Source organism: Pangasianodon hypophthalmus, chromosome 25 (genome assembly GCF_027358585.1).
Source record: "Pangasianodon hypophthalmus isolate fPanHyp1 chromosome 25, fPanHyp1.pri, whole genome shotgun sequence".
Lineage (NCBI taxonomy): Eukaryota > Metazoa > Chordata > Actinopteri > Siluriformes > Pangasiidae > Pangasianodon > Pangasianodon hypophthalmus.
Genome location: NC_069734.1, coordinates 18,762,262 through 18,777,261, shown reverse-complemented (window position 1 = coordinate 18,777,261; position 15,000 = coordinate 18,762,262). Strand labels below are relative to the sequence as shown.

Below are 15,000 nucleotides of genomic sequence, written 5' to 3'. Positions count from 1 at the left end.
GCTGTCTACAGATTTAGCCAAAGTAACGGTTAGGTCGATTACAAGACAGCTGTCTTGTACAGCTCAAAAAAGCTAACATTAGCTGTGGAGATTAAAGCTCCTCTCAGAAATCCTGTCAGGTTAGCTCATGTTAGCTAGTTCATCTTAGCTAGCTGGCTAGAATTAGCATGTACATGTATGAATATGACTTATTCCTCTCAGAAATGCTGTCAGGTTAGCTCATGTTAGCTAGCTCACGTTAGCTAGTTGACTAGAATTAGCATGTACATTTACAGATTTGACTTATTCCTCTCAGAAATCCTGTCAGGTTAGCTCATGTTAGCTAGCTCATGTTAGCTAGCTCATGTTAGCTAGTTGACTAGAATTAGCATGTACATTTACAGATTTGACTTATTCCTCTCAGAAATCCTGGTAGGTTAGCTCATGTTAGCTACTTTGCTAGACTTTGCAGTGACTTATGAATTTATTCACATATAATGTAATTAATTTATCAATATGATTTTAAAAATTCTCACAGAAAAATTTCAGGTTAGCTAATGTTAGCTAGCTGGGTAGAATTAGCATGTAAATTTTTGAATATGACTTATTTCTCTCAGAAATCCTGCTTGTGTTAGCTAGCGTTCGTGTGTTTATGAACATGACTTAAAATCATCAGATCAATCCTGTCAAGTCAGCTAGCATGTTAGCTAGCTTACTAGTATTAGAGGTTGAGATTAGCAACACTTATAAATATGACTTAAATCTCTCAGATATATATATATATATATATATATATATATATATATGTGTGTGTGTGTGTGTGTGTGTGTGTGTATGCACTGTATATAAATGCTATAAATGCTGCGTTCAGGTCCTGTTGGAAACATCATAGTTACGAGATAAGCGCCACTATGTACGATGTCATAATTCCTAGACAGAAACTCAATCACACGTCAGTAAAAGTTGTAGACGTTGTGGATTTGTGGCTGGATGTTGTGTTTATTCCGATTGCTTGTTTCCTAAACCACTTGAACACACATCACAGTGTACTTACGCCCTCAAACTCGTAAAAGTAGAAATTTCCAAGTAGCACTTGAAGGCAGCATAATTTGTTTCTTCCTACTCGAAAACTTCCATATATGGACTCAGGGGCGTTAGCTGGACTGTTAATCATCCGCGGCCGAGCCCAGATTCTTCTCCATCAAAAAAACTTACTTCTAAATAGAGTGTTTCCATGCTTTTATTTTTTTCTTGCATGTGAGGGCTAATTGCTTAAAAAGTGTGAAAATTAGAGAAGCAAAGAAAGATTTGGATTTGATTTGCCATTAAATCTGCACATGAATAATCCACTCGAATGTCTCGAACCATCATATCAGATATTTAGTACCGTTATTACTGGGCATGATGGAAAATCCTCAAATAAACGGCTAACTACTAAAGTGACTGAGTACAATTTCATAATCTGGTTATTATTTATTTGCTGATGGACCTGAGCTCAGCTAGTAGCCTAAAGTTTTGTTTTATGGAAGCTGTGGCAGATTAGCGGTCACATGATCAGACAAAAAGTTAGATTTGACTTCCGTTCGTACGCACGCGAGCGCTGGAGACTCGAAATGCAAACTCAGTGCGAAGAAGTTTCACTGCGTTCCAAAGTTCAAGTTTGGTGACCTGCGAATTCGTATCACGTGAAGACCGATAGGAGATCGACACGTCCCGGCGTCACCTCTTCGGAAAATCCAAGATGGAGGAAGCTCTGATTATAGCAGTGTCGCACTGTCGTGTTTCATACAGCACAGCTTTACAAGATTATAAGATCGACATCAGAAGAGGAGCGCGTCGGAATCCATGATGTGTGGGAGAAAAAAAAAACGACAACACTTGGCGCGTGATGTCATATCCAGTTGCCGCCCACATTCACAGCGTTTTCTGAAGAAACTTCACAAGCTGGAAGTCTAGCGTGACCGCCGCTTAACACGAGACTAGGCTAGTTTGATGTCGCTAGCTAAGGGGAGGCACAACTCTGCTATTATTGTATGGGTTTACTACAGTACGTTAGCTGTGCTTATGCTCTGCTCATGTCATGTTCACGTGGTTTGGAACTCGTATAGACATTTACACGCCTCGTCTTCGTGCCTCAGCATGACAGGATGTTAGTGTTTCAGTTTCAACTAATAAGAAATTGTATTGTATATCCAGTTTTCCGCTCACACTAGCTAACGTTTTGGCAGAACTGTCAGCCAATAAGACACAAGTATTTCCACGTATTTTCCTGTAAACACTGTCTGATTGTCTGATTCGCTGAAGATACAAAATTACAACACTGCCGTCTTCTTTACCGATGTTCAGTTGCGTAGTGACAAATTGCTCCAAGTGGAGAATTATTCGGAGCTAAAGAAAAAAATCTTCGAGGCTACAGCCCTGAATGCCCAGGCCGGGTTACGCCCCTGTATGGACTCAAAGAGGAGTTACTCTCATTTCTATATTTTGACGAGCAGTACTTTGTGTGTGTTTGTGTGTGTGTGTGTGTGTGTGTGTGTGTTGACTCGGTGTAGAGTAGAATCGCTTATCACAAACCACGATCAGTTTGCGCAGGTCTCATGAAAGCACAGTTAATAATCAGTGTGTGTGAGGTGTGAAGATGAGTAAACACACTTTTGATGCTTCCTGTCAATTATCATCACCGCGAGGAAACCGAGATCAAAGCCTCTGTGACTAAGCGCTCTGAACAGGAAAAAAATTCCCTTTTTTTTCCCTGACGATTGGCATCGTAAAGGTGATTGACGGTTGCTTACAGAGCTCTGGCGCGTTCGGTGTGGAGACGTGTAAAATCTCCGACTGCTGCCAAGTTTTACCTGGAAAAGTACACACACACACACACACACACACACACACAGAGATATGACTCACACTTTGTCTACAGCGCACCGCTTCTGATTGGCTAAGAGCAGTAGAGGTCACAACACTGAGATTAGCGTAGCGTACTCGCTACTCCGAGTCAACAGCAGGTTTTACTCACGCTAGCAGTGTTACAGCGTTACATACGGAAAACAGCCTGACAGGATGGAGGAACTGTAGATGATTATTTTCCTATAACAGCACTTCCGCGGCAGTTTTATTCCTCTTACAGCACAACAATTGTTAACATGTACTGATTACAACTTTTTATTTATTTTACAACAACTCGTATTTTTTGTCCATTTATATTTATATTTACACTTAATGTTCGTGAAGCCAGTTAGTTCCCGTTCTTACTTACGTTATAGCGGCTATAAACGTTCGTTCCTCTTATTTCTCTTTAAGACACAATATGCAGCTCGTCATGTTACAGAGAAACCACAAAGCGTAAACTCCTCTGTCCTGGAGATGTCGGAAAACTTACAGCTTTACCTCTGACTGTTCCAAAGCACTGACACTGGAGACTCCTTCCATAAATGTTAATGTTAAATAAGCATCTCTTTATTTTAAGAAAAATTCACTACATCAACATTTATTATTAGACTTATTTTTGTGTCGAGCATCTGTAGCTGCGTCTGTAGCTTTAACTGTAGCTGCATCTGTAGCTTTAACTGTAGCTGCGTCTGTAGCTGTAGCTGCGTCTGTAGCTTTAACTGTAGCTTTAACTGTAGCTGCGTCTGTAGCTGTAGCTGCGTCTGTAGCTTTAACTGTAGCTGCAGCTGCGTCTGTAGCTTTAACTGTAGCTGCGTCTGTAGCTTTAACTGTAGCTGCGTCTGTAGCTTTAACTGTAGCTGCGTCTGTAGCTGTAGCTGCATCTGTAGCTTTAACTGTAGCTGCATCTGTAGCTTTAACTGTAGCTGCGTCTGTAGCTGTAGCTGCGTCTGTAGCTTTAACTGTAGCTTTAACTGTAGCTGCGTCTGTAGTTTTAACTGTAGCTGCGTCTGTAGCTTTAACTGTAGCTGCGTCTGTAGCTTTACCTGTAGCTTTAGCTGTAGCTGCATCTGTAGCTTTAACTGTAGCTGCGTCTGTAGCTGTAGCTGCGTCTGTAGCTTTAACTGTAGCTTTAACTGTAGCTGCGTCTGTAGTTTTAACTGTAGCTGCGTCTGTAGCTTTAACTGTAGCTGCGTCTGTAGCTTTACCTGTAGCTTTAGCTGTAGCTGCGTCTGTAGTTTTAACTGTAGCTGCGTCTGTAGCTGTAGCTGCGTCTGTAGCTGTAGCTGCGTCTGTAGCTTTAACTGTAGCTGCGTCTGTAGCTTTAACTGTAGCTGCGTCTGTAGCTGTAGCTGCGTCTGTAGCTTTAACTGTAGCTGCGTCTGTAGCTGTAGCTGCGTCTGTAGCTTTAACTGTAGCTGTAGTTGCGTCTGTAGCTTTAACTGTAGCTGCGTCTGTAGATGTAGCTGCGTCTGTAGCTTTAACTGTAGCTGTAGCTGCGTCTGTAGCTTTAACTGTAGCTGCGTCTGTAGCTGTAGCTGCATTCTGTTTTCTAACTTGAAGAGAAAGAGAACAAAGAGAGGCTGGTGATAACGAATGTTTATAGCTGCTATAACGTAAGTGAAAACAGGCGCTAACTTTCCACAAGTAACATTAGTAACTGTAAACAGAGAAAAAGTATGACGTGTCGTTCTTTAATAAATAAAAAATGGTAACCTGTGGCCAGTAGCTGTGGTGTAAGAGGAATAAAGCACCTGGGGACGTGCTGTTTTAATAAAATAATCAACTTAAACTAGTGTTTCACTGCGACAGCAACACACACACAGTGTTTATTACTTACTGAGCTTTCTCACACTACCACAGCGCACAGTCTCAGCGATACATCGCACGACCCTCATGTTTCATATCTCTATAAATGTTTTAAGACTCGGATCTTTCCGGACCTTAGCGCTCGCCGTGTTTCACAGCCTTTTCTTTTGCCACTTGTAAATGAAAAGCGCATGAACGTCCATAAAACCTCAACGTGACGTGTCTCTGAATCAGACGCAGCTGCTCTGTGAATATTACATGTACTGTTTTTTTTTTTTTTGGCCATACGGTGTATAAAATCACGTCAGGCTTGTTAGGATGTGAAAGTAAAACCGCACTGTACGGCCAAGCCTATAAAGATCGTCTTTTTTTTTTTTTTTTAACACCCCTCCATGCTGTAATTCTTTAACTGCAGTTTTTAAGATGGCGGTTTGGTTGTTAAACGAGCGCCCTCACCGCTCAGTTCTCCACCATCCCGGCGTGCGCTCTCATGACACGCTGAGTGTGATTATTATCTTGCTGATTGAGCACAGGTTTGTGAAATGTCAAATTAGTTTATTACAAAAAAAAAAGGAGAGCAGGAAGAAAAAGTGAGTGTCATTTTCTTCTAAACACACCTCTTCTCAGGAGAGAAAGGATTGTGATTGGTTATGTGAAACCACTTACGAAATATGAAAAGAGGTGGGATTTGAGTTGCCTTGAGTTTTTTTTTATTTTTATTATATTTTGTTAAAAGTTGTTTTAAAGTTAATGCTGTTGTAAAGACGACAGTGATAAAATGGTTTTAAAAAATAATTTTTAAAAATATTTCCATCAGATTTCCTATTTAAAATATAATGTGTAAATGACCTTATTTATTTATTTATTTATTTATTTATTTATTTACTTATTTATTTATTTTCTGACTGGATCAAGCAATGCTAAAATATAATTTTTTATTTTTTAATTTGTCTTTTTCTTTTCTATTTTTTAATATTTCATCCTCCTGAACATCAAGATATTTAAACTCTTCTTAAATGCTGACCCTTATTATGAAGAATTTGTAATACGTGGATAAACTCAGTGATTTTTTTTCCCCTAGAGACTTACTTTCTGTACTTCTGTATAAAACAGGTTTGTGGGCGGAGCTCCATGTGGGCGGAGCTACATGTAAACCAAACTTATTATGTCACAAAATACTCTCCAGGCTTTGAACCTATCCCGTGTGATGTGCAAATCGTTAGAAAATAACAAGACGACATGCTGAAAACCTTTCGTTACAGAGTCCTCTTTGCTTAGCTAACTAGCTAACATAGCTAATGGTAGTGTTGATTAGTCGGCGGTCGTCATGGTAACGGGTTTGGTCTGCTGTTAAATAAATGTGTGAGAAAAAACAGGTGCAAATTGAGAGTCTGAAACAGAAATCTCACTCATGTTACTAACGTGAGCTAGCTTACTAGGAGTTAGCGAGTCAGCTAGCTAGTTAGGCTATTAGGGGTGGTAAGGGGGCGGGGTTTTACTTTATATATTTGCATATTCATGTATATTCATAGATTCTGGTATTTTTTTTTATAGTGTAAAGGTGTAAAGGTGTTCCTGTGGTATTTTAGTTGATTTCTGGATGTGAATTTATTATTTATTTATTACTGTAAATCACTATCATTAAAATCAGTTTTAAAAAACCTTTTATTTTAAATTTAAAATTTTTATTTGATTTTATTAATTAATTTTATTTATTTATTTATTTATTTATTTAGTACACTGTAAAATTTATTACTGTGCAAATCATCTAAATTACAATTCTTATAAACTGTTTATATCTTCATTTTACAAATGCAGACACACACACACTCACACACACACACACACACACACACTCACACCCTCTCACACACACCCTCTCCCACACACACACACACACACACACACCCTCACACTCACACACACATAGCCTTTAATGATACAGATTCAGATAGTGGCTGGATGATGTTCCAGGTTTCCTCCACAGTGTAATTTAAGCAGCAGTAAAAAAATGTTTCTGGTAATTTAACCAGCAGTTTTCAGCGGAATTGGACTCAGTGGATCATAAAGACCGATTTACTTTTGTTTGCAGTTAAAACAAATCCGTCTCCGTGGTAACTGCTTAGAAGTATTTTTCCTTCCATTGGGCTTTTGCCTGCGTGCATGCTCGCCCTTTCTACAAATCACTGTAAGACGATATTTGTACCATATTTACTTTTTCTAAATCATTCTGTTTTATTTTGTAAATCGCTTTTACACTTTTAACAAGAGACAAGGATGCGATGATTTAGATCCCAGAAGCGACAGAGGCGAGAAAAGAAACCTTAAGAGGATCCGGAGTCAAAATAAAAATAACAATAACTCATTTTATAAAGATGTTAACAGATATTTGTCTGTTTTATGGTTAATAATAGTAATAAATATAATAATAATAATAATAATAATAATAATAATAAAGCAACAGCACGGACAGAGTGTAAAGCAGACTGTAATTATATCTGAAGAATAGCACTCCTACACAAAACCTTTCAATATACACATTCTTAATATTTATTTTTAAGGATTTTAATAACAGCAAGGACATGTTTAATGTAGTTCACAAAATCTACCTTTACCTGCTTTTATTATAATAATAATAAATATCAAAATATATACATATTACTAATTTTCTTTTTCTTAATATTATTAGATTTGTGATTAACAAAAACAAAATTTATGGACAAAATCTAACAAATGGAGCATGTGACTGTGCTTAGGAGAAAGTCTGTTCTTTGTGTGTGCGTGTGTGTGTGTGTGTGTGTGTGTGTTCTTTCTCTTTGTGACATGTATAACACTGTTTTATTTATATAACGCCTTTCAATAAAATGCACCTGGATTTGCTGCACCGGCTAACGCACACAAAAAACAAGTGTGTGTGTGTGTGTGTGTGTCGGTGTGTGTGTGTGTGTGTCGGTGTGTAATTCTAAAGTGTTTTCATACCTCTCCCTCTTTTATATATATATATAGTGTTAATAGGGCAGAAAAGATTGACTAATGTTTACATTTCAGACCTGATCTAATCCACTCTGTTTTTTTTTTATATAGCTGAGTCAGTGGAAGGGGTATGTGTGTGTGTGTGTGTGTGTGTGTGTGAGAGAGAGAGAGAGAGAGAGGCCAATTCATCTAGAATAACACTTCAGAGCTCCTTTGAAGCAAATCAGAGTTTCTATAAAGTCAATATTGGGCTAAACCAAAAGAAGAATGAAACGGGGGGGAACAGGGGGGTAATTTGTAATAAACTGCACGGCCGCAGTAACAACTTCTAATGGCAGAATTGTTTTTGAAAAATTACTAAACAACATTTTTTGCAGGTCAGATATTACTCATTTCACCCAGTTTAGAAGAAAACCACAATGCTCTAACTAGTTCCGTCCGTGTAAAACAAATGATTAGTTAGACACAGTTGTCATAACAACTCCGAAAATGATTCAGTAAAGTCTGTTTTTATGGGTTTGAATTAATTTTACTACTTTATTTTGTTTACCGAATGTCTGTTACATGAAAATTTAAACATTTAGCTGCGGTTCCTTGCATAGCTGCTAGCTAAATAACTTAACAGTGCTAATGTTAGCTAGCTAACATTTACCTAAAGTGTAGTTTACAGGTCAAAAATTATATTTGAAATGTGCTACTTTTGAGAACTTCGGCTTATTACAGTTAAAATTCAGCACGTCTTTGTGCCAAAGTAAGCCCCGCCTCTTTTGATCTGATTGGCTGATTCAAGTGAGTTGATACTGATGAGGAATTTTCGTAGCACTTTCTTCTAAAAGATTTGAATAATTTTATCTAACTGAAGGTTGGGAAGGAGCGTTTGGGGTGGACCGATTCCCCTAAATAAGATTTCAACCCCCAGAAGAAAGAAAAAAAAAAACCTAATGACAATCATTTGACCTTAAAAAATTCAAATTTAAATAGAAAATTAGAATAATGTGCCTCAGCTACAGGAAATGCAAATTAGTTTTCAGTGTAACACATAAACAGTGTGTGTTTTAGAGACAGTAGCTGTGTTCAGTCCATCTGCCATGCATGAATACACGTGTAGCACTCGCTACGCTGCGTGTTTGCATCGCTTTATTTTCACTCGGCACTTTAAAGGAGCCTCGTTTGCATGAGATGAAACACGGTGTCGGTTTTCTGGCTTCTGCGAGTCAGAGCGTGGCACTACGCACCGTGTGTTTGCACAGTAACTGTTTAGAATGCCCCACATTTACATTCAGAGTTTGCCAGTATAAACAGCTGTGTGTGTGTGTGTGTGTGTGTGTGTGTTTAGATGAGTTGTGCAAGACTCATGGAATCTGTCCGAGTCCCAAATTGATCTGAACTCCAAAACATACCACATTTTGGACCCAATAAAAAAAATTGATGGCCAGATTAACTTAAACAAATGAATTCAATATGAGAGATTTGAAACATTTTAGGGTAAAAAAAAAAAAAAACTCTTGCAAATGTGTGTGTGTGTGTGTGTGTGTGTGTGTGTATCTAGATGATCTGTGAGAAGGATAATGAAAGCGTAGAGACATCTCGCCTTCCATCTGAATCCCAAAACACACTTTTGTCGTGAGATACAAATCAGAGGAATCGATGGTCCTCTATGGAGGTAACTTATTGTGTGGTGAAAGATCAAACGTATTATTATTCACTGCCGTAGCTTCCACGTGACCCGAAAGCCAGTTCCTGGTTTAATTACAGTGTGGGCGAAGTGACCGCTTTCGTTTACTCGCCGTTTCATTCCTTCCTCTCGTTCGTATGTAAACCGAAGGATGAGGCATGTGATGGGAAGTCCTTTTTCATGTCAATTCATCGAGTCACGGCCGTAACCAAAACCAAAGGCCTTCATTCTGGAGGAACGCTTTGGTACATGATATACCCTCATGGTGGCGGAAACATTTCCTTCAGAATCCTTTCTTTGAAGGTTTCAGCGACTCGGTTTGCTCCTGGATAGATTACGGCGCAGAATATCTCTGTTTAAACTCAAAAACAAGCCCTTAAAAACAGATAACCCTGGGCAACGCTCACCGCATGAATCATTAAAATGGCCGATTGCAGTTTTATGGGGGTTCTGTTTAAAAATCCCACTCGCATGAGTCATCACAGGACCACAAAGGTTTTCTCTTTTTTTTCCCTTTTTGCCCAAACAAACCACCCCTCCTTCACCCCCCGCTCTCAGAGACTGCATGTCTGCAGCTGCCCAGAGACATTCGATTCAGCCCCATTTAATCATCGTGTTTATTTTGATCCATGGTGTTTATTCGAAAGATCGTAGGCGTACTGGACGTTCGAGAGGCAAACAAGCCATGAGGCATCGGACTGGACGTTTACTCCAGAGAGTCTGATATGTCTGTGTTATATGAACACAGCGAGATTTTTCGTACTGTGCGTGTGTGTGTTTATACTTCATAACCTCGCAGACACTTGTTTTTTTCCCGATCAGATTCCATACACCAGTGGTCACCGACCCTGTTCCAAACCTAATGCAACACACCTGCTCTATCTCGGATAATCACTTGATAATCTGGATCAGCTCAGCTGGATTAGAGCTGTAGGAAAGTAGAGCCCCGGGAACGAGGGTCTGTGATCGAAGATACCAAAGTTATGTTAAGCGTATGGTGTTAAATAACGTGCAGCAAAGTTTAAATGAAAACAAAACAGAAAGTTGAAGAAAGATGGTCAGAGCTCCATGAAATCAAAACAACCCTTTTAGTGAAGTTACAGCACTATAATACTTTACACACAAAATGCACAAATGTGTGTAAATTTACAGTGTTTTTGAAGTGTATGGAAACTTACAGTAGTTTTCTGAATGTGTATGTAAAATAAAGTACTAATAGAATTGTGTGTGTAAAGTTACACCACTGTAAAAGAGCCTGAAAAGCTGCAGTAATGCCGAAATGTGTAAAAGATTACAGTAACGCATATGTGGGTAAAACTACATTAGTGTAAAAGTGTGTGTAAAATTATAATTCTGAGTTGTAAAGTTACAGTTCTGTAGCATTGTGCGTAAAGTTACATTACTGTACTAATGGTTGTAAAGTTACAGTACTGTAGCATTGTGTGTAAAGTTACAGTACTCTACTAATGGTTGTAAAGTTACATTGCTGTAGCATTGTGCATAAAGTTACAGTTCTTTACTAATGGTTGTAAAGTTACAGTGCCATAAAAGTGGTTGTAAAATATCTGTACTGTAGGAATACATAAAAGTTGGAATAGATTGAAGCTATAGTAGTGTGTATAAAGTTACTATAACTGTAGCACTGTGTATATTTACAGTACTGTAGAACTGTGTGTAAAGTTACAGTACTATAGTAGTGTGTGTGACATAACCTTACTGTAGAAATACATAAAAGGTATTGTTGCAGCATATGTAAAAAAAAGTTACGGTTTTGTAGAAGTGTGTGTAAAGTTAATGTACTGTAGCATTGTGTGTCAAGTTACAGTACTGTATGAGTACGTGTAAAGTTACAGTTCAGTATGAGTAGGTGTAAAGTTACAGTTCAGTATGAGTAGGTGTAAAGTTACAGTTCTGTGTGAGCACGTGTAAAGTTACAGTTCAGTATGAGTAGGTGTAAAGTTACAGTTCAGTATGAGTAGGTGTAAAGTTACAGTTCTGTGTGAGTATGTGTAAAGTTACAGTTCAGTATGAGTACGTGTAAAGTTACAGTTCAGTATGAGTACGTGTAAAGTTACAGTTCAGTATGAGTACGTGTAAAGTTACAGTTCTGTGTGAGTACGTGTAAAGTTACAGTTCTGTGTGAGCACGTGTAAAGTTACAGTTCAGTATGAGTAGGTGTAAAGTTACAGTTCAGTATGAGTAGGTGTAAAGTTACAGTTCTGTGTGAGCACGTGTAAAGTTACAGTTCAGTATGAGTAGGTGTAAAGTTACAGTTCAGTATGAGTAGGTGTAAAGTTACAGTTCAGTATGAGTAGGTGTAAAGTTACAGTTCTGTGTGAGTATGTGTAAAGTTACAGTTCTGTGTGAGTAGGTGTAAAGTTACAGTTCAGTATGAGTACGTGTAAAGTTACAGTTCAGTATGAGTACGTGTAAAGTTACAGTTCTGTGTGAGTACGTGTAAAGTTACAGTTCTGTGTGAGCACGTGTAAAGTTACAGTTCTGTGTGAGTACATGTAAAGTTACAGTATTATAGGAGTAATGTTAGAGCACTATAGATGTGTGTGTAAAGTTACAGTACTCTAGGAGTGCGTGTATGTGTGTGTGTGTGTGTGTGTGAGAGAGAGAGAGAGAGAGAGAGAGAGAGAGAGACAGAGAGAGAGTTTAAAGTATAAGTACAGCAAACCTCAAAGAAACCTATGGCTACAATTCTGTATGAATATGCGTAAAGGTACAATACTTTAGGGACAGTACTTTGTAAACAGTATGTAAAGTTTGATAGATTAAGTGGGTTACAGTTACACTTGCACTTCTGAGGATCTGTGTGTAAAATGACTGTACTGTGAAAGTGTGTTTAAAGTTATAGTACTGTATAGTACTGTATTGTTAATGTGCTGTAAAGTTACAACACTACAGATGAGTGTGTGTATGTGTGTATGTGTGTTTGTGTAAAAAAAATACAGCATTTGTGTAAAGTCTCAGTCCTGGCTGTGTTCCAACCATAAACACTGATAGCGGCTAAACAGTCACGACAAGACAATGGTGCATTTCTTTTAGCTGCGTTGTTTTTCTTTTGGCTCATTGAACAGATTCCAAACTTTCATCCCGCCCTCTGTCTCTTATTTGGTTTCATTCTATTTGAGTGTGTGTGTGTGTGTGTGTGTGTGTGTGTGTGTGAGTGTGTGTGCTTCCTGGCTGGTGGCTGTATAAACAGCGTGTGAGGAGACAACGCCTCAGGTGAAGACTCAGAGGCCTCACTCGCAGAGCCACAGAGCGCAGACACCCTTTTAAGCACGTCTGCTAAACACACACAAACACACACACATGCACACACACACACACACATACGTTTGGGTGTTCAAGGGCAGGTGAGTCAAATTTACTAAGGCCTAAGGGCACGTACACATGCTATCAGCTGAGCCGATCAGACAGACGCTGTGTGTTGGTCGGTCAGGTCCAACCCAGAACACTTTAATCAAATTAGATCAAGGGTTGAGTTCACACTGAACACACACACACTCATACACACACACACACACACACACACATACAACTACATGAAAAATAAAAAAGAACATATGTAAAAATATTCATATATTAAGAATTTAATTGTTATAAATAACAGAACACATGTTGAGAGAATTGTAAGAACTACACATTCTTTTTTATTACTGAATACATTTTTTTCCTGATGTTGTTGAATTATAGTTTATTAATTCATGATGTACTTGGTGTGCTCATAAACTCTGTAATGGCTGTCACTGTGTCTGACAGAACACAGTGTTCTCTGGTTTTTTATTTCCATGTATCTCCTTTTTTGTTGTCTGTAACCAGCTTGGTCTCTGAATGACTTTGTGAGTCATGACTATGTGATCTGTGAATCTGCTCATTCCAGCTAAATGGTAATAGCAGGTGGCACATGGATGGCTAGCTAAAAATATAGCTAACTAGCTGAGGTTAGGACAGATGGCAGGAAGCGTTTAATCACTGCGCTTAAACATTGAAATGAAAATGCTGGTATAAAAACATGGAATGGAGACTGTGTAAGTGTTCATAGTTCCTTATTTTATCATATTGTCCATAATGTGTAGTAAATTTCCTTTATGTGGAGCTTCTGCCGTACGAGGCTCTGTAAAGGAGCTGTTACTATGGAAACGATAACGTATCAGAACAAGTGCATTAATATAAACCTGCACTACTGTCAGAGCTGCTGTTATAGGAAATTAATCAACACTTAATAGTCAGATCTAGCCCAAGAATAATCTGATTAGATTACAACATTATAGATTACAGTACAGTATTACACTCGTAATTTACTTCTTTAATCAGTATCAGATTATTCAACTCTTTATACCTCTTATATCTTAATATTTATCTAGCTAGCTATCTAGCTATCCTCTACCGTAGTCTGTCTGTTCGTCTGCAGAATGTATTGGCACCCCATGACCATGTTCATCAGAGGAAAGGGATCACCACTGGATCATTTAAAAAAAAAAAACTACTAATTGCATCCCAAAAATGCTCCTTTCGAGTGGAATGAATTTTTGGTGCATGTTAAATATCACACTATAACAACGTAACTAACATTTGACATGTTCACAAGATTTAAATAAGCAGTCTGTGCAAAAAATTTAATGTAATGTAGTTGATTTGGTTTTAGAAGTTTGCTTTTGTTTTGCACTGGATCTACGTAGCTAATGTAACTAAAAGTAGCTTATAGCCACCTGTTTAGCGTGAACTAAATGTACATATGTAAATCATCACTGATCAAATTGTGTTATTTTATTCTGAACAGGAAAAGATCAAGACTCCATTCCAGTGTTGTTTTTTTCCTCTCCCTTCTCCAGTTCTCCTTGGTTGAGTCCCCTTGGCCACCCTAATGGGACTTTCATTACTTTATCAGTTTGAGTGAAGTTCACTAGATAAGGAGTTTGAATCGTTTCACTGTAGGCAAAAATGCATTACTCTTATCTGAGAGAGTTTCCTTTTCAGTCCACCAAAAAAAAAAAAAAAAAAAGTGTTTAGAAATGGAAAAAAAAGGCTGTAATTGCAAAACTACAACAATAAGCGATTGTGTTCAGATTCATGTTTTTGACTTCTTCCTCTTCTTCTGCACTTGACCTGCTTTACTGAGATTTAGCGGGTTAGCATGATCTCACTTGGAATATAGTTCAAAGGAAATCGCTTCGACTACAGCGATCTGACGTATGTACAAAAAAAAAATAAATAAATAAAAAACTTATGAGAAGCATTACACATGAAAAGATTTTAAAACAGAACATGACTGGACATCAGTCCAAACTGACAAAACAGAAGTAAACACTGGCGAGTGATTAGGGATTAAGTTGTGTGGTGTTGACAGTGTTGGTTATTCAGTAGCCAGATTTTTACGTTTCTCGTGAATGAGCTGGAAATTGTCATATTTCAGTTCAGAGGGAAGTTCTGTTCCAGCCGTGACATGCCTAACTGACCGGCCAAAAGAACTTTTCCTTTCCTCTGGCAGATTGACTGAAAGCAACTGTGGAAGAAATTTCTCAGGATCTGTAAAAGTAAACACTGAACACATTTAACATTTAACAATAAGACCTACTTATTATATATTATTTAGTACGCAAGCTTTATCTTTTTGTTTCTTGCCTTGATCATGTATCGGACTGCAGGTGTTAATTAACACAATAAAA

The 15,000-nt window shown here is 38.1% G+C and overlaps 1 protein-coding gene across 1 annotated transcript; it reads right to left on the bottom strand.

Moving 5' to 3' along the window:
- Positions 1-3,263: 3,263 nt before the first annotated feature.
- On the bottom strand, positions 3,264-4,440 carry LOC117596038 (antifreeze protein Maxi-like; the record flags this gene model as incomplete). The annotated part of the gene is made up of 1 exon (XM_034299477.2): positions 3,264-4,440. A coding segment is annotated over one exon (981 nt), but the record flags the coding sequence as incomplete, so codon positions are not given.
- Positions 4,441-15,000: the final 10,560 nt, after the last annotated feature.